Source organism: Podarcis melisellensis (genome assembly GCF_964234715.1).
Source record: "Podarcis melisellensis genome assembly, chromosome: 1".
NCBI lineage: Eukaryota > Metazoa > Chordata > Lepidosauria > Squamata > Lacertidae > Podarcis > Podarcis melisellensis.
Window position 1 is genome coordinate 4,475,861 of NC_138528.1, and position 22,426 is coordinate 4,498,286.

The following is a 22,426-nucleotide window of genomic DNA, read 5'->3' on the forward strand; positions in this document are numbered from 1 at the left end:
CTGTGGCAAGTGGTGGGCAGGTGGGTGAGCAATTGGCGGAAGTGACCTTCCCCACCCATCCCAAAAAGCTAAACAACTTAATTTCTTAATTTGGGGTTAAAAAAAATATGGGTTGTCTTATACATGGGGGTGTCTTATACACAGAAAAATACAGTACATCTTCAATTAAAAAAAGAAAACGAAAAAGAAAAGGGCAAAATAAACAAGGGCCCATTGCACCACATCATCTCTGAGCAGACATGCACGGGGTTGTACAGGTAATTATTTTGAAGGGCAATCTCATTATTTTATTACCCGTACAACAACCCTGTAGGGTAGACCAGTATTGTCATTATCCCCATCTTACTTGCAATCGGAGAGCCGAGGCTACAGGCAGAGGAGAGATCCAGCCAGGGGGCTTTTCAATTCAGTGTTTGGTCCCTTAGCTACAGCAGCACACCAGCACTGTCAATTCACTCAGATGCCTATTCAGACTGCTTATATTAGCAAGATTCGAACTGCCGACCTTCTCATCAGCAAGCCCAAGAGGCTCGTGGTTTAGACTACAGCACCACCCACTGAACGTCCGTTGCTCTGTCCCAGCTCCTGCCAACCTAGCAGTTTGAAAGCACACCAGTGCAAGTAGATAAATAGGTACCACTCCGGCGGGAGAGTAAACGGCATTTCTGTGCGCTCTGCTTTCCATCACAGTGTCCTGTTGCGCCAGAAGCGGTTTAGTCCTGCTGACCACATGACCTGGTAAGCTGTCTGTGGTCAAACACCGGCTCCCTTGGCCTGAAAAGTGAGATGAGCACCGCAACCCCATAGTCACCTTTGACTGGACTTAACCGTCCCAGGGTCCTTTAACTTTTACCTTTAAAAAAATGTTCCCGTCGTTATTTGTTTCCCCCCTTTTTCTGTTACAACTGTAAAAAAGCAAAGCAAAACAAAAGTCTGATGCCAAAACCAGCACTCTAACCAGCAGGTATTAATCCCCAGAAGTTTGGCAACACAACAGCAAAAAGCATTTTTGCCTTCTTTCCAAAAGCTCAAAGGGAGTCAGCCAGTGGTGCAGATCTCAGGAATTCCTCAAGTGAAAGAGGTGCTCACAGAAGCTTTCCCAGGCACCCATAGGGTCACAGAATCATAGAGTTGGAAGGGACCGCCAAAGGTCATTCAGCCCAACCCCCCTGCAATGCAGGAAACTTCATTGTAATTTGTGGAAGAAGCTTTTCTGTTGAAGCCAATAAAATAATTACGGTGTAGGTTTTGTTCTGGTAATGTGTGTGCCTGTTTGATGTCCATGACACCTGTTGACCCCTACCTGGGAAGAGGTGATGAAGGAACTTCCCGAAATAATGGGAGTAGCCGGCACACGAATCTCTTTTTTTATAATTTTTAAATTAATTTTCCAACACAAATAAAAGACAAAACAATACACACACAAAAACAAACCCAAAATATATAAACATGTATAATTTCAAAAAACTTATTTTCATAACCTTACTTCTCAGACTTCCCCTTACCTCCCCTTTTCTGCATCTCTATTTTAAAAATTTTTCAGCAACTCTTCAGACCAATTAATTAATTGCTTATTTTTAAGTTTCTTCTAACCCTTAATCAGTTACAGCTGTAATTCTATATTTTCCTTTCCCTTGACATTTTAACATTCATCAATTTTACAACAGTTTTTCAGATATACTTTAAATTTCATCCAATCTTCTTCCACCGTCTCTTTTTCTTGGTCACGGATTCTGCCGGTCATCTCCGCTAGTCCCATATAGTCAATCACCTTTGTCTGCCATTCTTCCAGTGTGGGTAGTTCTTGTGTCTTCCAATACTTTGCTAAAAGTATCCTTGCCGCTGTGGTAGCATACACTGGCACACGAATCTCGGGCCTCACTTTGTTTGTGTAACCACTTTGATGCACAGCCAACCGTAGCTGCTCTTGGCATCTCCCTCCAGGAATCTGTACTGGACGGACTGGAACCGCGAAGCGCCCAAAATCGAAACATCCACTGTGACTGGGGAACACAGGCGGATTTTGGTCAACCAAGACATTGGGCTGCCCAACGGCTTGACCTTCGACCCCTTCTCCAAACTGATTTGCTGGGCAGATGCAGGTAAGGGGCATTTCGCGGAGAGAAATGGAGGGGGTCAGGAATCACGGTCGGGCGTTTAAGGACCTAACAGTCAAGATCAACCACATTCCGGGCTGCACTTCATGTTAATATAATTGGGTTGCCTGCATACAGAACCTTATTTATTGCCTTGAAACCTGTGTGTATAAACCTTGACTATAAAGGTTGAGAGTGTGCTCTTAAAAACCAGAAAGGATCTGACTGTACGGCATATTTTATTAATTTTGTTCCCTTGCATTTATACCCCATTTCCCTCCATTATGGAAGCCAGATTGTGTCCAGGCGCTAATCCACCCAAAGCATTGACCAGACCTGGAGCCGCTTAGCTCAGCAAGGTGGTGGCTTTGTGAACCTTCAGACCAGACTTCCTCAACTTCGGCCCTCCAGATGTTTTGAGACTACAATTCCCATCATCCCTGACCACTGGTCCTGCTAGCTAGGGATCATGGGAGTTGTAGGCCAAAAACATCTGGAGGGCCGAGGCTGAGGAAGCCTGCTTCAGACCATAACCCGGGACACACAAAGGTGATGTGCAGCCATTAAAGGTAAAGGTGCCCCTGCCCGTATGGGCCAGTCGTGTCCGACTCTAGGGTTGTGCGCCCATCTCACTTAAGAGGCCGGGGGCCAGCGCTGTCCGAAGACACTTCCGGGTCACGTGGCCAGCGTGACAAGCTGCATCTGGCGAGCCAGCGCAGCACACGGAACGCCGTTTACCTTCCCGCTAGTAAGCGGTCCCCATTTATCAACTTGCACCCGGGGGTGCTTTCGAACTGCTAGGTTGGCAGGCGCTGGGACCAAGCAACGGGAGTGCACCCCGCCGCGGGGATTCGAACCGCCGACCTGACGATCGGCAAGTCCTAGGCGCCGAGGCTTTAACCCACAGCGCCACCTGCGTCCCGATGTGCAGGCATTAGGAAAATGGTATTTCAGGAACGCTTCTCCCCTGTTACAGATCACCTAACTAAAGACACCTCCCTCCCCTTCCCATAAGCATTCTGGCACTTCCTGCCCACAGCCCGTCTTTTTAGGCTAATGCTCCACTCACAATGTGCCCCCCCCAAAAAAACGGGATGTGCAAGTCAGTCCTTGACTTAAGGTCAGCCCAATTCTGCAACCCGAATCATCTACCATATTGGCCTGAATATAAGCTGCACCCAAATATAAGCTGCAGCTTTAAAATTGGAGGCGGGGAGAAGAAAAGGAGACAAAATACCCAAATATAAGCCACTCCATTCCTTGCTGCTCCTGGGGGTGGCGGCGCTGTGTTGCCGATGGCCTTTTCCCTTCCCAGCCTTGGGGCAGAGGACAGGGGACTACACACAGGGCAGGCGCCGGTTTGCCATTCTCCTGGCGCTGTTTGCCCAGCGCTCCTGGCTGCATACCGTAAGGTTGCGAATATAAGCCGCATTTTCACTTTTTACATTGCGAAAAAATGTGGCTTATATTCAGGCTAATACGTTATTTGCAATTATGGACCAGAGCAAGGAAGAGAATGCCCCCAATTTAACTCTCCCTCTTTTTGTTTGGACAAAGGAACCAAGAAGCTGGAATGCGCACTGCCTAACGGGACGGGGCGTCGCATCATTCAGAACCACCTCAACTATCCCTTCAGCATTGTGAGCTATGCCAATCACTTCTACCACACGGACTGGAGAAGGTAGGTCCCAAAGGCTGGGAGAAAAGCCTTTTTCAACATAAAGCTGATTCCAATTTAAGTGACCTACAATTTTGGGTTGATGTTCTTTTTGCACTATGAAGGTACCCACACACTTGGCCCAACCATTCCTGATGTGGAAAAGTCACTGCAGGGAGAGTTTGTCGTCTCCTGCATTGCACAGGAAATGTGTCTTGGGAAGAACTGTAGAATGAGGCCTCAAAAATGGCTCACCTGCTGGTGTTTGGGGAACCTGGGCCAGTTGAGGGGGTCAGACTTAACTCCGACCACTCACAACACTTTAAAAGAGTCTTGCATTAGTTGGGGTCATTTTTCATCATTGTGCCTCTTAATTTGTTGACCTTTCACACTTTGGCATAGGCTAGCTAGCCACTGCTCTTGAAGGAATGATGTTACACTGGATGAAAACCATTTTCCCTCCCCAATTTTCTGCTCAGGGATGGCGTCATAGCTGTGAACAAAGACAGTGGTGCTTTTACAGGTGAATATCTTCCAGAACAGCGAACACATCTCTATGGAATAACAGCCGTTCACCCATACTGCCCAGGAGGTAAGATCTGGGGTTTTGCCAGAAATGTATGTTGCTTAACCGCAAGCATTTTTTGCTCCCTGGGAAAATTCTTCTTTTTAGTGATTTTTCTCAGGGCTGTTGCAAAACTGTTCTTGCTGCTGACATCACAGTGCAGTAGAACAGGAAACAGCCATGGCAAATGAAACGTCCCTGTAGAATCTTGGTCTCTGTGTACCTATCAGGACTGAGGGAAATTTACCTCTAAAAAGGTAAAGGGACCCCTGACCATTAGGTCCAGTGGTGACTGACTCTGGGGTTGTGGCGCTCATCTCGCTTTATTGGCCGAGGGAGCCAGCGTACAGCTTCCGGGTCATGTGGCCAGCATGACTAAGCCGCTTCTGGCGAACCAGAGCAGCGCACGGAAATACCGTTTACCTTCCTGCCGGAGCGGTACCTATTTATCTACTTGCACTTTGACGTGCTTTCGAACTGCTAGGTTGGCAGGAGCAGGGACCGAGCAATGGGAGCTCACCCCGTCGCAGGGATTCGAACTGCCTACCTTCTGATCGGCAAGTCCTAGGCTCTGTGGTTTAACCCACAGCGCCACCCGTGTCCCTTAGTGATATATTACCCCGGTTAAATTGGCAAAAATGTACAGACTGAGTAATAAAGCCTGCTGGAAGTGCAAATTAAAGGACGGCGAATTCTACCATATGTGCTCACCCCGTCGCGGGGATGTGAACCACCAACCTTCTGATTGGCAGTCCTAGGCTCTGTGGTTTAACCCACAGCGCCACCTGCGTCCTCTACATCTGATTAATTCCTATCAGATCCGCACAGTGGGATTCCTAGCAGAAAAGTGCCGTGAACTCAGCACATCGATAGGATTCCTGACTGGGCAGTGAGTGAAAAGGAAGATCCAGCTAAAAACTAAACGGTGCCAAAACTGGGGCCTTGCAACAAGTTATAAAAACCCTGCAAGGGCAGGATGTTTTTTGCAGAACGTTTTGGCCTCTTCAGAAGTGCGTCAACTTATGTCTTTCATTCAGCAGAGAAAATATGGTTTTTTTGGCCATCAGAGAGGCATATCACCGCCTATGAACTCTACACACACACACACACACACACACACACACAGAGAGAGAGAGAGAGAGAGAGAGAGAGAGAGAGAGAGAGAGAGAGAGATGGGAGGAACAGGAAGGAGTTTGCATCTTCTTTACCTTAAGAATTGTCTTCCTTTAAGATAACCCTTGCTGCTTCTCTTTTTGCAGGAAGAAAATAAGCTACTGGTACTTGGGGCAGAAGAAAGGGCGGGGGGGGGGGGAGGAGAGTTCCATTGTGGCAGCTGGAAGGAGACTCCCGCTGAGAAGATATTATTGTACAGAGTGCAAAAGACCCCTCTCCCAACTACATGAAGACAACCAGCAATATGTACTGAAGGGAATTAAGCGGTTTAACTTAGAGCAAAATTATCCAGTATTTTTTAAGTTATACCTCAAATCTTTTTACTACTGTATTTTTTTTAAAATGAAAACTTTTTTTATGTATTGCCAAGATGAAATGGTGCTATACCCTTTTGCTGATGGGAGCAACTTTGGAAAAAAATAATAATTATGAACATATACATTTATCCTTACTCTATTGTTATTTTATTAGAAAACACAAGAGACTCTCTGCTTTTAAACGGGTGGCGTGGCAGCAATCTGTATAGGGACTCTATCTGTATGTACGGGAATGGCTTCTGCAAAAGTGCCTTAAGAAGTCCATGTCGGTTTTTTAAAGAGCTCTGGTTGTACGAGAAAGGCGGAAGTAGTTTAGGAGCCATGCAAAGGGTATTTTGCAAAATCCAATGCCCACGTCCACCTCTCGCCTCTTCTGACTGTTTTTAGTATTTATATGAGAATATGCTAGAATGAACTGGCTCAAATCTACCCTCCCCACCCCCCCCCCAGGGCTCTGCGCAAGTGAGGTGTATGTGCCAACACCTGACTGAAACTTCTGGTCTTTTCTAGGCTACTCCATGAATTTAATAATAAAAATAATAAATTTTCTAAGGCCGTTTCAAGGCTTTTTGTTTTTGACACGACTACCGGGAACTTCTGCTCACAGCACAATGAAATGCGGTGTATGTGTGTAAAAGGAACACTCCACATTTGAGGTGGGGGCCTTGGAAGTTCGGAGCACCACTTATCCCATGCAATATGCTCTCTGAGCACATTCCCTCAAAGTGGAGGGACTGTGGCAGCTCCTGTTGTCCTTGGCAGCCTTGCACTAAAGGATGACGGTTGGGATCGGTTTAATCCAAGCTTTTATTCACGTAAAGAAAAAAATGATATGGAGCGGATGTGCTGGCAGCTGCCCTTGTTTTCTTTCCAAACATGGCAGCCGTATCCTTTTTTTCTCAACTGCATGCGAGGTTCAGCTTGGAGGAGTTCCCCTAAGGGTGAGGCCAGCAGCAGCTGGAGAGCCAGGATCCTGCCTGCTCGCTCATCTCCCCACCTTGCCCAGTCTGTGGTCAGTTTTTGGATCGGCGATAATCGCCTGGACCGCTACGATGGCTTCGTTGATCTTCGTCTGCAGCTCGCGGAGCTCTTCTATATGCAGGAGGCGGAGGATCTGGGCGGCTTCGTTCAGAACGGCATCTGGGGCGGAAGGGAAGAGGAAAAGGAAAGGGCTGATCAAGCTTTAGTTCGCCATTACCTTTGGAGCCGAGCCCTAAGTGCTTAAGCTCAGTCAGCTGCCCTGAAACTTTATTCCTTTCTTCCACAAGACAAGGGGGCTTGATTATGCCTTGGGCCAAGAGCAGCTGAAGCAACCCTGAAGTCAGCCCTTGCATGCGTCTCTCTCAGGAGACGATGGAGGACAGCACCTTTGGGGGTGAAGGCAAACTGCGGGAAGGTTACAGAGCTTGCTGTGGCTGTAAAGACCGATATGGGAGAGCCTTACAGACAAGGACTTTAAGAAGAGCTTTGCTTATGGATCTAGCCAAAGGCCAGTCGAGGGCCGAATCCTGTTCTCACAGTGGCCAAGCAGGTGCCCCAATGGGAAGCTCGCAAGCAGGACCTGAGTGCAATAATGCTCTCCCCTCTGTTATTCCCAGCCACTGATATTCATCATCATAATTTATTATTTAGACCACAGCCAATTACTTTTCCCAGCCACTCTGGGCACCTCCCAACAGAATAATAATAATAATAATAATAATAATAATAATAATAATAATAAAGTGATAAAACATAAGACATTAAAAACCTCCCTATTCAGAGGAATGGTGCCTCTGACAGTAGAGGGAACCCAACCATTGACAGCCTTATTCTTTTAAAGTCCTCCAACTTTGGCCATCTCTACCTCTTCCATAATTTAATTAGTGCTGTGTTAAGAAGTACCCTTCCATGCTAAGCTGGATGTCCACAAATTCTAGCACTGCCACAGAGCACCAGAGTGAACTAAAGCAACAATGATAATAAATAATAATAATAATAATAATTTTAATATTTATTCCCTGCCCATCTGGCTGGGTTGCCAGCTTGAGGCTGGGCGAAAATGGAAAGGCACACCTGGACGGACTGCAGGTCTTCATTGGCTAGCAAAGGCCCCATATCCCCTGGTGCCCAGCTCCCAAAAGACGGGCAGAGCACCAGTGCAGCATCCCATACCAAGAAGGCGAGTAAAATCTCTGTGGCTGAATTCTGGCTTGTGAACACTCCTCTCTAGGCCAGTGTTTCTCCACCAGTTGCAGGTGAACATAGTGGCATCTCCTTAAAGGTAAAGGTACCCCTGCCCGTATGGGCCAGTCTTGACAGACTCTGGGGTTGTGCGCCCATCTCACTCAAGAGGCCAGGGGCCAGCGCTGTCCGGAGACACTTCCGGGTCACGTGGCCAGCGTGACATCGCTGCTCTGGCGAGCCAGAGCCGCACACGGAAATGCCGTTTACCTTCCCGCTGGTAAGCGGTCCCTATTTATCTACTTGCACCCGGAGGTGCTTTCAAACTGCTAGGTTGGCAGGCGCTGGGACCGAGCAGCGGGAGCGCACCCCACCGCAGGGATTCGAACCGCCGACCTTTCGATCGGCAAGTCCTAGACGCTGAGGCTTTAACCCACAGCGCCACCTGCGTAAGGCGTCTCCTTACTCCCAGGCATTTGAGGTGCTGGGAGGGGCACTGATCCAACACTGGCAGAAAAGAGAAGGGCATCACACTCCTTTCTGGAACTAGCTCTTCCTGGGCTCCCTAAATCGGGGTGAGATGCCATCACAAATCCAACACTGATTAGAGAGGTCTTCAACCTGCCCTGCCTTGGGTAGGATGAGGGGGAAAGAAACGGGAAATATGCTCCCATTCCCTTGGGTTCCTATTTTCCCCATAAACTACCCTTTTCGCAGGTGTTCTGTACCTCCAAAGGAGGGCTAACCCTAACCCACAGGACTACGGATTACGCCCTCATTGAAGCGTTCTCTCCACTAATTTAATTGAAATAGTTTTAGTAAGTTACTCTAACGGAGAGAGTATTTTCTCCCAAGTATGTAAGGAGGAGAGGAGGCTGGCGACTCGATGCGCCCTAACAGTTCTGATAACAGCAGGACACTGATTAAAATACAAATCCTGTTCGCAGCAGGGCAAGAGAAAGTGGGACATGCTTTGTGATGAGCTTACACACAACATGATGCTCATGCATCCAAACTTGCCCAGCATGCAAACCATGGGGTCTTCAAAGGATGTGCACAGAACACGCCCCCCCCCCCCCGCAAAGAAGAGTTGCTATATTGAAGCGCACTCTCTTACCTCCTGTGTCAAAGCCAAGAATGTGCTTGTCCAAGGTGACAGGCAAGCCCTTGGGAAAAGAAGAGGGAGAAAAGTGTTATGCCTTCTCTTCAACAACTGAATTTATCCAAGTCATCAGATTTGGTGGTGTTGATTCCATTTACTCAACTCAAGTCCTGCAAATCCTAAAATAAGACGCTCCAGTTGCTAGCTACTTTGATGACCAGCATTTCCTCACTTCTGCTTCCAAAGATTTCAAGTCTCCCAACATGTGGTGGGCAGGATTGTGGCCTCAGAAGCTAAGGCATTTGGAAAGGAAGCCGCTTAGAAGTTTAAATTAATTTATTCCACAAAGGGGCTGTTTGATGATTCCAGGTCTTTTAAAAACACAAGACAAGTCTACAGAATCAAACCCAAAGGTCCATCAAGTCCAATGGCCTATTCTCACAGATGCCTTTTGGAAGTCTGCAAGCTGGACCTGAGAACAAGAAGGGATTTGTGATTTTCCCCACAGCTTTTAAGATACGGAAGCTAGATAGAGAGGACTTGCAAGTCAAAACACCACACGTACCCTATTTTTTACAAGTGCCATGTGCGATTTCATAGCAAGAAGCAAAAAACCCAACATCTCCCCCAATTAAAACCAGTTCCCATTTATCAGCTAATTTCCAGCTAATCTACTGCATCGGGCTCATAGCCTTCGCGGCTACCACCCAAGGATCATGGGTCTGGTGGTCTCAGGCAGGAGACAAGAGAAGAGCTCTGGCATTATTCTCGCACAGGGCAAGTTGCCACGAGGGAACCTGTCAAGCGAGATTAATCGGCAATGTGGTCTCTGAGCGCAGCCAGCTGTTCGGCAGCCACTGAGTTGCCTAGGAATTTTATCAGCTGACCTCCACATACTCTGCCAGCAGCTGATCTCAGTAAGAGATGTTAAAACAGCAGAACACAGCGTGACTCTTCCCTCTCTGGATGCACTCCGCTGTGGGCTGCCTGCTGTGTCCCTGGTCTGACTATTTTCATGGATGCATTGATTCCAGCAATCCTTGTGTTCAATTACAGAACTACCGTATTTTCCCATCTGCAAGACGTCCCCGTGTATAAGACGGCCCCTATTTTGGGGGACCCAGATTTAAGAAAATGGGAGATGGCCCAGAGTATAAGAAGCCCCCTAATTTTTGACATTATTTTTGGGGGGGGGGGGGACGACCTAATCTTATACACAGAAAAATACGGCATTTATTTAGCTCCACAGCTCTGGAGAGGCGCTGTGCCCGTGGCACTCCTATGCAAATCCATGAGCTGCTAAAAGCAGCTTGTGCCACAGGAATTTCTGAGTGCTTTTAGCTCATTCACACCAACTATGTATAGGTGTAGAAGGCACTTCTCTGAAGAGACGTGCTTTTCATTTAAGGTAACAGTCATGTAATGTGGCTACTTCCGAAAGGCGGTCTTCTCTCTGCATCCTTTCTGCGCAGGATCGCCTGGGCTGTTGCTGGTTTCAGACCCTGCCAGCTTTATTAACGCAGAGGGATTTCAAGCCATTGAAAACTGGCCGTAATTGAGGCAAAGGGTTCACCGGCTGTACAGAGACAGAGTTAGACATACCTCTTTGGACTGATTTGCCTTGGCGACAGCCTCCTGGCTCAAGCGCTCCTGAACCAAGATGCGAATTGCCTGGGAAGGAAAAAGAAGGCGAAAGCCCATGTAAGTGCTGGAGGATCCCTCTGGCCCAGGTTGATCTGGAAGACCTTACAGAAGCCAGCATGACATACGGTGGCAAATGATGCGATGAGTTCAGGGCATATGGTGCCTAAACTGGCAGGGGCGAGGGAGATCCTTACTGTGAAGAACTTACACCAAAAAAAGTCAGTGGTGCCTTCCAAGATTGTGCCTTCCTAAGAGGTGGCCAACTTTTGTTTCAACTAGTATTTGAATACATTCCCTTTCCTTTCCCTCCACTTGGCTGATACTGATTCTGCAGTAGCTCCTGAGGGCAGAGGTGGGAGTGAGGAAATAACGGGTGAGATTTTTCAGGCACAAAAGCTCTTGCCCCTTAAGCTGCTGCCTCTCAGGCCAAACAAGATGTCACAAACAGTAAACGTGCATTTAAAAAAATCCCGACGACAGCATTTGTTCATGGTTGAGGTGACGGTGAGTGACCAAGCGGCAATGTACATTCACCCTTTCCCCACCTGCTGTATTTCCACATGTACCCAAAACCTACAGAGGGAAAACCAGCTTGCAGAGGGATGATTTAGAGTGTGGAAAAAATGTCAGGAATGCCACTATTTGGCCTCTTCTCTGCTCTAAACTACTCCCCAGAACTGCTTTCCCCTAAACAAAGCAACCTCTAGGATTTAAACACACATTATCTGCATATAAATATTTAGGTTGGCCATACAGGCTAGGCCTCCACACAAGTGTGAATGGATAATTGAGTGACCGTGGAGGCGCTGGGTACATCACCCATGCAGGTCCCACAGGCATAAATCACAACTATCACATGGCTAAAGATGGGCTTGGAATTCTGACAAATTCCTTTTGTTTTGTGCTGACTCGGACACCCTACACAAACCTCAGGACCTTAGCTGCATTTCAAAGTCTGCCGTTGCAACAAGGATGGGTTTTAAAGAACCGATGCCAGAAAAGAGAACCTCTGGTCATCAATTACTTCTGCCTGTGCCCAGTCTTCTGACATGGTCAACAAGCTCAGTTTTGCTTCTATCTCTTTCCATGGGGAAAAGGCAGCATCAAATATCAACAGAGAAATTGTGGCCATAGCACAACCAACCGCCGTGCTTGTTTCCAAGGCTACCAAAGTTCCTCCAGGGACCCATGTGGCACTGTGGGTTAAACCACAGAGCCTAGGACTTGCCGATCAAAAGGTCAGCGGTTTGAATCCCCGCGATGGGGTGAGCTCCCAATGCTCGGTCCCTGCTCCTGCCAACCTGTGTTCGAAAGCACAAAGTGCAAGTAGATAAATAGGTACCACTCCGGCGGGAAGGTAAACGGTGTTTCCGTGCGCTGCTCTGGTTCACCAGAAGTGACTAGTCATGCTGGCCACATGACCTGGGAGCTGTACGCTGGCTCCCTCGGCCAATAAAGCGAGATGAGTGACCCAACCCTAGAGTCGGTCACGACTGGACCTAATGGTCAGGGGTCCCTTTACCTTTAGAGAGGCCAGGAGCCTCAATGCAAGGGCCACCCACCTCACAGCACACCTAGATTTAGCTGAAGCAGGAGCCGAGCCACAGAACATTTACTCCTGGGTAAGTCCCACAGAATGAAGCTGGCAGGGCTTACTTGTGAGTAAACACACTCTGGCCTGAGATGCACAACTCGGGAGTCAGTTACTTGGGAAACTTCTGAAGCTCTCTCTTAGATGAACTGCTCTTATGGCAGGAAGATTTTTTAAAATATATGTTAAAGCACCCCTTTCAATGACAGGATGGTAGCGTGAAGATCAACACTAGGAATGGTTTCCTAGCTTTAAATGCAGCTGGTAATTGGAATAAGTAATTATCCTGCCACTGAAAGGTGTGCAGGAGTAGGTAAAGAGAGGACTTTTGAAAGCATCAGTGATTCACGAAGGGTGAAGGACAGAGGCTGGACAATGTGCCCCACAAGTCTCCTTCCTCTTCAAAACTTCTCACCCCAAACTCATTCTAGGCTACCAATTAAAATAAAAAAATAACACGTTTAGCATCTTTTTGGGGGGAAGGAGAGTGGTCAGCAGGCTTGTACAAACCATTTAAAAAACCTCTTTTAATCTACTGCAGTTTGTATTTATGAAGAAAGAACAGGCTGCTAACGAGCTAACCTTGAGCATCACCAAATAGTCATCATGACGCTGGATCTGAAGGAGGTTCGCCAAAGCCATCACACCAGCCTTAAAGTCAGGGTTGTTTACTGTGGAAAAGCAGACGCACACAAGTTGATTCCCCTTGAAAATAGTAACAGCATGAAATTTTCTTTGGAATTGCTTAATCCAGGTGCCACCTTTTACAGCAAGAGGGGGGAACCTGTGGCTCTAATTTCATGCAGGTGGGGGAAGCCCGGAAGAAAGTGGAGATGGATGGAGCAATTGAAGGAATTGGTGGGGAGGAAATCTTCTGGTGCTTTTACCTTCTGGTAAACCTTTGGTAAACCTTTTGGCTTTTACCTTCTGGTGCTTTTGGTAAAAGCGATTTATCCCTTTCCTGGCAGCCAGGGGAAGGTGCATGGGGAGAAAGGATAGTCCCGCCCACTTTTGGCCCTGGCCCCTCCCACCGCTGGCTTCGGTCCCACCCACTGCCTGCATGCAACTCCTGAAAGATTACCACCCCCAAGGGAATTTGGCCCTGGAGACCCTCCCCTGTTTCACAGCATGAAATACGGTGGCTTCTTCACTCACCATCCAGGTTGATGAGGGGTTCTGCATTTTTAGATGCATTGTCTGTGTTCTTAGCCCCCTCAGGCGTGGAGTCCTTATACTTGTCAGCTGTTGAAACAAAAGCCGTTCTGGCCCGTGAGTGACAAAGGGGTTTGAGAGGACTATGGATGAGCTAAAAATGAAAGGAAGCAGCCCCAGGCCAACAAAGGAAACAGGCACTGAACTATTCTTCTCCGTGAGAACAGCTTGTGCACAGAACGGCAGCAGCTGTCCAAGATGCCCGCAGCCTTCGCGTCAGAAGCCTGTCAATTGCTAATAAAAATGATGACACTTAAGTAGCAGCTGAACATGGAAAGAAAACAACAGATTTTCTGAACAATGCGGGAAACTGAGAAGCACTGCCCAAACGCAGGGAAACGCGAGGCCAAAACTATACATTTGGCAAAGAACCCGATGGGAGTTGCAAATTGGCAAAGTGGAGAACTGGCAGGCAGGCAAAGGGCATTTATGTGCCCTTAAAACTTTCCTCTACCTCTGCTTGCTGTTCCTTGCAAACCTTGGATTCTGTGGGCTGGCCAGGTTAAAAAAACACCAACGGCAATAGCTGGGGTGGTGGTTTCAGAGAAAAAGCTATTGGGGGCAGGGAAAGAGTTAATGTTTTCCCCCTTGCAGCTATTTGACAGAGAGCCAGGCTCCCAATCCTGAGTGTCTGTCACATGTAGTAATTGAGTGTGATAGAAAACTCAGGCTTGTGGATAATCAAGGGCAAAACTGTGAGTCAAAAATCTCTGGACTCTCAAGCCCACTTCTCTCAAGCCAATGTCCCACTGATGATGACAGAACTCAGGTGGCTTCCAAATTGATTTGTTCAAGATTACAGCCTTACACGACAGACTTATTCTGAACTGGAAAAGTTTGGGTGTGCTTGAGCCTCTAGCTTCCGTGGCCTCGCTGATGCCTAGCGACTGAATCCTGCTAACTTCCAAGCAATATAGTCTCTCCGCATTCAGATTCCTTTATCTTTTAATGTCGCCTTGTGTGAGCTCCCTTCACCCTACACCTCTTGCAGCAATGGCACGAGATTCAACACTGTTCGGGCAACTGAGAAAGTAAGAAATAAAGCTTAAGCCGTAACAGAAGAGTTACAGCACAATCCGGGGCATTTCTCCCCAAGGCACGTTTTATTGAGATCAACGAGACTCACTCTGAGGCAAGGTGTTGCCCTTTTAAAGACTCTAGCCTTGGAATGAAATAAAGGAGTATTCCCTTTATGCACCTTAAAAAACTACAGCCACAAATTAAGAGTAAATTACAGTGTTAATTGGCACGTGTTTTCTGGCCTCTTTCTGGCTCAGCTTGAAAAACAAAACTGCAAAGGAACGGGATCTATACTGCCTTTGAAGACAAGGGAGAGTGAAAAGTCAAACATACCGTTGTCCCCATACTCAAGCCTAACTGCCAGTCCCAAAAGCCAGTCAATTGTTTCTTGTCGCTCTTGGATGTTGAAGGGACAATTCACATCTTTAAGGTACTGTGAAAAACAAGAAGATTGAACTAAGAACCTTCGATGATTCGTAAGAAATTAGCAAACACTGCAGGTTTGTCTGGGAGAGCAGCTTCCCGGGCAATGGGCATCTTGACTTGGAGGGTAGCACTAAGGAATTGAGGAGGGGGCAGAAATAGAAAATTGCTGCTGCTGCTGCTACTCCTCCTTGCCTGGGTAAACCTAACATTTATCCGTTTGTAAGGGCTCAACACACAAACTGCATACAAAAGCCGCGCCCTTGCCTTGGGCCTGCAATAATTTGTCTCCAGCTAAACACATCTGGCCAATGCCAGAATGGGAGATCACTTGGGAACCTCATCTATGCCACCTTGAACTTCATCATGGATGAAAGGTGGGATATAAATCTAGCACAGACAAAGGAAAAGCTCCTCAATGGCTACAAGCCGTGATGGGTATGTTCTACACCTGTTGTCAGAGGCAATAAATGCCTCTGAATATCAGCTGCTGGGAACTGCTAGAGGGAAGGGTGGTCTTGCATTTGGGTTTCCAATTGGGGCACCCGGCTGGCCACAGTGATGCTGGTCTTCAAGGGTCAGCAAACTTTTTCAGCAGGGGGCCGGTCCACTGTCCCTCAGACCTTGTGGGGGGCCAGACTATATATTTGGGGGGGAATGAACAAACTCCTATGCCCCACAAATAACCCAGAGATGCATTTTAAATAAAAGCACACATTCCACTCATGTAAAAAACACGCTGATTCCCAGACCATTCCCGGGCCAGATTTAGAAGGCAATTGGGCCGGATCGGGCCCCCAGGCCTTAGTTTGCCTACCCATGGTCTAGATCAGCGGTTCTCAACCTGTAGGCCCCCAGATGTTGTTGGACTACAAGTCCCATCATCCCTGAGCTCTGGCCTTGCTAGCTAGGGGTGATGGGAGTTGTAGTTCAACATCTGGGAACCGACAGGTTGAGAAAGGCTGGTCTAGATGGTCCCTTTTGCCTGATCCAGCACAGCTCTGCTTATGTTCTCAAAGAAATGGTGAATTGGGCATTTTGCCTCTGCAAAGCAAAGGAATGCAGAAGCACAAACATGGTCATGTGACATTGTTCACAGCAAAGGGTCTTGGGGCAGGAGCTGTCACTGACAGATCACACTGAAAAGCACTTCCAGACCGGAAATAATAACTGTTAGCATCAACTAAAGTACCTTTTCAAAGGACTTTGTCCATTCTGCAGCATTGTGGATGTTTCTCAGATTCCCTCTGTCTTCAATTTTGTAGTGTCTGATTTTCTGGTCTTCAAGCCAAACAATAAAGTTTCGAAATTCAGTTTCATCTGCGATAACAGATTAATAAAGTCACATTGATGATGTCAAAGTCTATCCCAAATCATTGAATCCACCAAAGGATTTATGCCACTACAGAGCATTCCAAACTTTTCATGTCGGTGACACACTTTTCAGACAAGCATCATTTTGTAATTTAGTTTTATTAGCAAACCGGAGGTTAAACTAACCCCTTTCCAGGAAAGCAGGGAGTGTTTGCGTGACACCCCTACACACAGCAGCTGACACACTTAACGGGTTGCGACACACAGTTTGGAAAGCTCTGGGCTGAAGGGTGAACTGCATAAGGAAAACAAAGCAGACTAACAGAGGATGTACCAGAAGACCATTCAACACATTAAAAGAAAATGTATTTCATTTCATTAATTCATTCATTTTATTTGTATCCTGCTTTTCCACCCAAAAATCATGTTCAAATTGGCTTACAACAAAGAAACAGGGATGCATTTCAAACAAACACTACAAAAACAATTTCATATCATAGCAAAATAACACAGCAACAATTTCATAACCTAACAAAACAATAGCAAATATAACAACATACAAAAAACCCACATTCCAATACTATAATTATAGCATGCACCATCCAATAGCAATAATAATAATAATAATAATAATAATAATAATAATAATAATAATCTGTATCAGAGCACTTCCCTCGACCCACCACTGAGCGCACCACGCAGGGAAGTTAAGTTAAGCTAAGCAGATATATAAGATTGGAATGTGTCATTATTAAGATACAAAATCACAATCACAATAATGAAGTTACAAAATAATAACAAGGAGGTCACGCACAGGTGGCGGGAAGACATAGAGCAAGAAATAAGAAATGGATAAATGATGGTGCATAATGAAATGTGAAAATGTGAATTTACGAATATAATGTATATGTATCAATATGTAAAGATTTCATATATGTATTGCAACATTAATAATAAATTAAGTACATAATAATAATAATAATAATAATAATAATAATTGTCCAGGGCAGCTGTTTATCAGCTCCATCTGGTATGTAGGCTGAGACCCTACCTGCCCGCGGACTGTGTCGCCAGAGTGGTGCATGCTCTGGTTATCTCTCGCTTGGACTACTGCAATGCGCTCTATGTGGGGCTACCTTTGAAGGTGACCCGGAAACTACAACTACTGTAATCCAGAATGCGGCAGCTAGACTGGTGGCTGGGAGCAGCCGCCGAGACCATATAACACCGGTCTTGAAAGACCTACGTTGGCTCCCAGTACGTTTCCAAGCACAATTCAAAGTGTTGGTGCTGACCTTTCAAGCCCTTAAACGGCTTCGGTCCAGTATATCTGAAAGAGCGTCTCCACCCCCATCGTCCTGCCCGGACACTGAGGTCCAGCTCCAAGGGCCTTCTGGCGGTTCCCTCCCTGCGAGAAGCCAAGTTACAGGGAACCAGGCAGAGGGCCTTCTTGGTGGTGGCACCCGCCCTGTGGTACACCCTCCCACCAGATGTCAAAGAGAAGAACAACTACCAGACTTTTAGAAGACATCTGAAGGCAGCCCTGTTTAGGGAAGCTTTTAATGTTTAATAGGTTATTGTATTTTAGTGTTTTGTTGGAAGGCACCCAGAGTGGCTGGGGAAACCCAGCCAGATGGGCGGGGTATAATAATAATAATAATAATAATAATAATAATAATAATAATAAATGTGCATGAATTGAGCACAGCACACGCGAGTCAAAGTAACGTGTGAACCGAGCTGGGATGGGGGCGGGGGAGGAGAGGAACAAGACCAAAGGCGCCAAGGGGCGTGGCCAAGACAGCCACGGGGCGGCGCTAAGGGGACCACGTGGGCACGCATGCGCGCTGCGGGGCAAGCCGCCGGCCACGACGGAGAGGAAAGGCGCCGACGAGAGTTTGGGCCTAGCCGCCTCACCTCGGCAGTTGAACCCGGCCGGGTTGTGGTAGTCAAGCGCTGACAGCTTCCGCCGGAACATGGCGCCGCGCCTCGGGAGAGCCTCTGCCCGGCTCGGTTGCCGCCGCCTCAGCGAGAAGCGCCTCAGTCGCTGCGAAGAAGACGGCGAGAGGCTGAGCGCGCCTGCGCAGCAGAGGGTGGAGTGGGCGGGGCTGCGAGGGGGTTATAAACCCGCGGTGGCCAATCGGTGCTCGTGCCGAGCCGAGTGGGCGGGGCGAGCCGTAGGTGAGAATGGGCGCGACTTAAAGAGAGGAGGGGAAGCGATCGGGAAGGAGGCGCCGAAGACGTTGACTGACAACCGCCCTGGCGAATAGAAGCGAGAGGTGGAGTAGGCTTGTGAAGAAGGAAAGGGATGCTGAGCAGGAAGGCGCCATAGACTTATAACGTGTAGAGGGAGGCGGAGGGCTGGACTCCGGGGCCAGTTCAAACTTTTTATTTTGCCAACCATAAAAATCAGTGGGGACAATCATGGGTTTGGCGGCAACAGTGATTGCACTAAACAAAATGGTTTTATTTAAAGGCTTTTTAAGCAGACGGAGGGCAACAGGAAGGAGGAAAGCTTCCCCTGTTGAATATCCGCCTGCTGCCTAGATTTTTAAGTGCACAGGAATGCAACGTTGGATTTTTCTTTTGTTTGCATGTGTTTCAAGAAATCCTGCTAACAGCATCTGGCTAGTGGGATGGAGTCAAAGGTTTTCCCTATTTTTCAAAAGAGGATACTCCACAGTTCAAGCCAATGAAGATTTAAATCGATTTTTAAAAATCTGATCCATTTTCTAAAGTGAATTATTGGACAGGTGAAGTTAAAGCTTGTTTTTATGTTACAAAAGAACATTAAAAAATTAGTAGTTTTGTTTGGATTATATTTTGTTGTTGGATTTTTATAGGAGCCACCCTGGAAGCCAGTCCAAAGGGTGTCACTCATAACTTTCAGATAACACACTTCATCATTTAGAAGCCAGAGCTGTCTTAGACTGCAGCTGTATGTCCACAACTAGGATTTCTGCATCATTGAACTAAGTGGGATTACTTCTGAGCAGAGATGTAAGCAAGCCACTCTGGGAGCCTTTTTGACTGAAGAGTAGGATACAAATACTAGTCTAAATAAAGCTTTGCGGAAATGTTTTGAACACCAGCTCGCTGCTCATAAACGTGATTTCAGGTCAGAGAATCCTCACCGTGCTGTTTTCACACCAAACGGCTCCAGAGATTTGAACCTGGGTCTCCGTAGCCCGTATACCCAAGACAAAAACTAGGCGTCTCTTCTGTGCCACTACCTACTTCCTTCCGTGGAGCTGCTGTGGTTATCAGGTCAGTGGGCTTTTGCCCAAACTATCCAGCAGAGGGCTTTTTGCAGAAGGAATCAGCTCGCAGCTCTCTGTGGCAAAGCTCCCACAAATTATTATAACAGATGCTTGCTGATAACGGCACGGCAAGATGGATATGGAGCACACAAGGACCATCTTTCGAAGGAGCAGAGAGTCGACCCAGGATACCTGAAGGAGCATTTCCACCCACATTGTTTGGCCAGGACACTGAGGTCCAGCACCGAGGGCCTTCTGGCGGTTCCCTCCCTGCAAGAAGTGAGGTTACAGGGTGCCAGGCAGAGGGCCTTCTCAGTGGTGGCACCTGCCCTGTGGAACATCCTCCCATCAGATGTCAAAGAAACCCAGCCAGATGGGTGGGATATAAATAAATAAATAATAATAATCCAGTCATACCTCATGTTACGTTTGCTTCAGGTTGCGCTTTTCAGGTTGCGTCCCGTGGCGACCCAGAAGTATCGGAAAGAGTTACTTCCGGGTTTCGCCGCTTGCGCATGTGCAGACGCACAAAATGATGTCATGCGCAGAAGCGACAAATCACAACCTGCAGTTGCGGGTTGCGTTCTTTTCAGGTTGTGAACAGGCCTCCGGGACGGATACCGTTCGCAACCAGAGGTACCACTGTAATTATTATTGTTGTTGTTTAGTCATTTAGTCGAGTCCGACTCTTCGTGACCCCCTGGACCAGAGCACGCCAGGCACTCCTGTCTTCCACTGCCTCCCGCAGTTTGGTCAAACTCATGCTGGTAGCTTCGAGGACACAGTCCAACCATCTCGTCCTCTGTCGTCCCCTTCTCCTTGTGCCCTCCATCTTCCCCAACATCAGGGTCTTTTCCAGGGAGTCTTCTCTTCTCATGAGGTGGCCAAAGTCTTGGAGCCTCAGCTTCAGGATCTGTCCTTCCAGTGAGCACTCAGGGCTGATTTCCTTCAGAATGGAGAGGTTGGATCTTCTTGCAGTCCATGGGACTCTCCAGAGTCTCCTCCAGCACCATAATTCAAAAGCATCAATTCTTCAGCGATCAGCCTTCTTGATGGTCCAGCTCTTAATTATTATTTGCTACCAGGAAACATTTAGATCAGCCTTCACCAGCCTGGTGTCCCCCAGATGTTTTGGGCTACATCTCCCGTCAGGCCAGGATGGCAGAGGTGGTTGTTCTCCTTTGCCTCACCCAGGTCTCTCTCTCCCCCACCCTCTTCCCAGGAAGAGAAGGTTGCCCCATGTCTTCCATGAACCTAATCCTTTACAGCCATCCAAGTTGGACGCCATCACCAGCTCTTGTGGGTTCCCCCGATTGCCAGCAGGATGAGAAAGCGCATGTTGCCTCTTCTCACTCACTGTACCTCCATCAGAGCCAGCAGCAGCTACAGATGCTTCTGATTGTCTCTCTTCCAATGTCCGTTTCATCCAGGGAACCTCGAGCCCCCTCCCGCTTTGTACTTTGTCTATCATGCCGTTCAAACCTGGGGGGAAACAAGTCACTCTCTTCCACCTGCCCAGTGGTTCAAGAGTGGACAGTTCCACCCCTCTGGGCCTGGTGGGATTGTCTAGTGGGCCTGCTAAGAGGCAAGGGGGTGGCAGAGGGGCAAATGAGATGGGTATGTCACAGAAAACAGAACCGGGAATCAGAATGGCCTTCAACAGATTGGAGAACCAGGCGCCAACTAACAAAATGAATTTCAGGAGGGGCAAATGTCAGGTTCTGCACTTAGGCAGGAAGAACCAGATGTACAAATATAGGATGGGGGACACCTGGCTTACTAGGAGTACATGTGAAAAGGATCTAGGGGTCGTGGTGGACCACAAACTTGACATGAGTCGACAGTGTGATGCAGCAGCAAAAAAAGCTAATGCTATTCTAGGCTGCATCAACAGAATTCTAGTGTCCAGATCATAGGAAGTAATAGTCCCACTCTCTTCTGCCTTGGTCAGACAACACTTGGAATACTGCGTCCAATTCTGGGCACCACAATTTAAGAAGGATGTTGACAAGCTGGAAGGTATGCAGAAGAGGGCGACCAAGATGATCAAGGGTCTGGAAACCAAGCCTGATGAGGAACGGTTGAAGGAGCTGGGTATGCTTAGCCTGGAAAAGAGGAGGCTGAGGGGAAATAGGATAGCCATCTTCAAGTATCTCAAGGGCTGTCACATGGAAGATGTTTTCTCCTGCTCTGGAGGGGAGGACTCGAACACATGGCTTCAAGTCACGAGAAGGGAGATCCCGGCTAAACTTCAGGAAGAGCTTTCTGACAGCAACAGCTACACAAAAGTAAAACACTCCCCCTCAGGAGGTGGTGGACTCTCCTTCCTTGGAGGTTTTTATGCAGATGTTGGACGGCCATCTGTCATGGATGCTTTAGCTGAGATTCCTGCTTTGCCGGGGGCTGGACTAGATGACCCTGAGGGTCCTTTCCAACTCTACGGTTCTATGAAATGACTACCAGACTTTGAAAAACTAATATCTCTGGATCAAGCTCACCCCTGTTTTTGAGCTAATTAATAGTTTTAGGTGGATTCTGAATGTGCAAATGTGTTTCGAATGTTATTGTGCTATTATCATCCTTGGTGGGTCGTGCAAGCCACTATTCTGAATGCTTTCTATAGGGCCGTGGGATATCTGTATAGAGAACCAAGGGAGCAGCAGCCCCCAAAAATTTGGGAACCGCTCCTTTAGCCCAGCAAAGCATCCCCGACATAAGTTACAGGGAACCAGGCAGAGGGCCTTCTCGGTGGTGGCACCCTCCCTGTGGAACGCACTCCCACCAGATGTTAAAGAGAACAACAACTACCAGACTTTTAGAAGACATCTGAAGGCAGCCCTGTTTAGGGAAGCTTTTAATGTTTGATGTATCACAGTATTTTAATATTTT

At 47.5% G+C, this 22,426-nt stretch overlaps 2 protein-coding genes across 2 annotated transcripts in view; one reads left to right on the forward strand and one right to left on the reverse strand.

Moving 5' to 3' along the window:
- NID2 (nidogen 2) overlaps positions 1–6,367 on the forward strand; it is a 73,739-nt gene extending 67,372 nt beyond the window's left edge. Inside the window, exons 18-21 of the mRNA XM_081909108.1 lie at positions 1,945–2,102; positions 3,654–3,777; positions 4,233–4,345; positions 5,578–6,367. Coding sequence (XP_081765234.1) covers positions 1,945–2,102; positions 3,654–3,777; positions 4,233–4,345; positions 5,578–5,588 — 406 coding nt within the window. The 3' untranslated portion in view covers positions 5,589–6,367. The remainder of the gene's footprint in view (positions 1–1,944; positions 2,103–3,653; positions 3,778–4,232; positions 4,346–5,577) is intronic.
- A 230-nt stretch (positions 6,368–6,597) lies between these two features.
- RTRAF (RNA transcription, translation and transport factor) lies at positions 6,598–18,360 on the reverse strand. Its single transcript, XM_081915495.1, has 8 exons — positions 18,195–18,360; positions 16,156–16,283; positions 14,874–14,973; positions 13,464–13,550; positions 12,891–12,979; positions 10,676–10,744; positions 9,089–9,137; positions 6,598–6,948 (listed from the first exon to the last, which is right to left on the reverse strand). Exons 1-8 carry the CDS (start codon positions 18,253–18,255, stop codon positions 6,794–6,796), a joined length of 738 nt encoding a protein of 245 aa, XP_081771621.1. The 5' UTR covers positions 18,256–18,360; the 3' UTR covers positions 6,598–6,793.
- Positions 18,361–22,426: the final 4,066 nt, after the last annotated feature.

Coding starts and splice junctions, on each gene's coding strand:
- RTRAF (XM_081915495.1), bottom strand. CDS start 18,255: ATGTTCCGGCGGAAGCTGTCAGCGCTTGACTACCACAACCCGGCCGGG. Junction 13,551..14,873: donor GCTTGAGTATGGGGACAACG/GTATGTTTGACT, acceptor TTGTTTCAACAG/CTGACAAGTATAAGGACTCC. Junction 6,949..9,088: donor TCTTGGCTTTGACACAGGAG/GTAAGAGAGTGC, acceptor CTTCCGCCCCAG/ATGCCGTTCTGAACGAAGCC.